Here is an 856-nt window from a genome sequence, read left to right as displayed (position 1 = left end):
CAAAGTAAGTTAGACGGAGCCTCAGAATCCTTGCCTCCAAGGAGCCACCCAGTTTAACCCTTTCCAGGACAAATCTGTTTTCCTAGCAGTCCATGTGTGTCATTGTCACTGCTGATACTGTACAAATCACAATGGTGTGCTCATGATGTGCTGTGAATGTTGCAGTCAGAGCCCAAGAAGACAGTTTATTGAGTAAAGAAGGAATCAAAAGTCCTATAATAGCCCCAAAAGCTTTGGTGTCTAAAAAAAAAACCTCACTTGAAATGCTTCTTTCAAAGTTGTATGTATATACATTATTGAGAATGAAATTTTATTTTTAATATTTTAATTCATTTCCCAGTTCCTGAACAAATAATGTTTTTAAGAGTTAATATTGTATGCTATATTAGTAACTACAGTATGTTAACTTATTTTTTTTAATCATACAGGGATACTTTGGAGCAGTTGGTGCACTTCTTGGACTGCCAAATTTCAGCTAAACATCAGATTTTTTTCTGCTACTGTCATCCAAGAGGAAGTGAAAACCAGAAGCATTATTAATACATTGTCACTCAGAACCAAAGGATAAGAGTACTAATTTTCCTGTTGATTTTTCAATATCAAAATAGTACGCTGCTAAGAGTTGCCATAGTGAAAGAGCACTCTTGGGAACATGTGAAGTATTTTTAATTGAAGTGCTTTCCCTTCTGTATATAGCCAGTGTTAAATCTTTAAATGCAATACAGCCTCTGATTATTGAGCTTCCTCTCAAAGTTTTCTATTTTATGTAGCCACCATTGCAGTACTGTATGCTCAAACAAAATCTTCACATCTCAGAAGTTTATTTAGCTTATGAAAAAAATTGATTCTGTGTATT

General features: G+C 34.5%; 1 protein-coding gene across 1 annotated transcript in view; it reads left to right on the top strand.

Moving 5' to 3' along the window:
* LOC102859246 (pantothenate kinase 3-like) overlaps nucleotides 1–571 on the top strand; it is a 30,803-nt gene extending 30,232 nt beyond the window's left edge. Inside the window, exon 7 of the mRNA XM_006884330.1 lies at nucleotides 429–571. Coding sequence (XP_006884392.1) covers nucleotides 429–479 — 51 coding nt within the window. The 3' untranslated portion in view covers nucleotides 480–571. The remainder of the gene's footprint in view (nucleotides 1–428) is intronic.
* Nucleotides 572–856: the final 285 nt, after the last annotated feature.

This window comes from Elephantulus edwardii, unplaced genomic scaffold (genome assembly GCF_000299155.1).
Source record: "Elephantulus edwardii isolate Elephantulus edwardi_28Jun2011 unplaced genomic scaffold, EleEdw1.0 scaffold00033, whole genome shotgun sequence".
In the NCBI taxonomy this organism is placed as follows: domain Eukaryota; kingdom Metazoa; phylum Chordata; class Mammalia; order Macroscelidea; family Macroscelididae; genus Elephantulus; species Elephantulus edwardii.
Note: the sequence above shows the minus strand (reverse complement) of the source record. Positions and strands in the feature narration are given on the sequence as shown.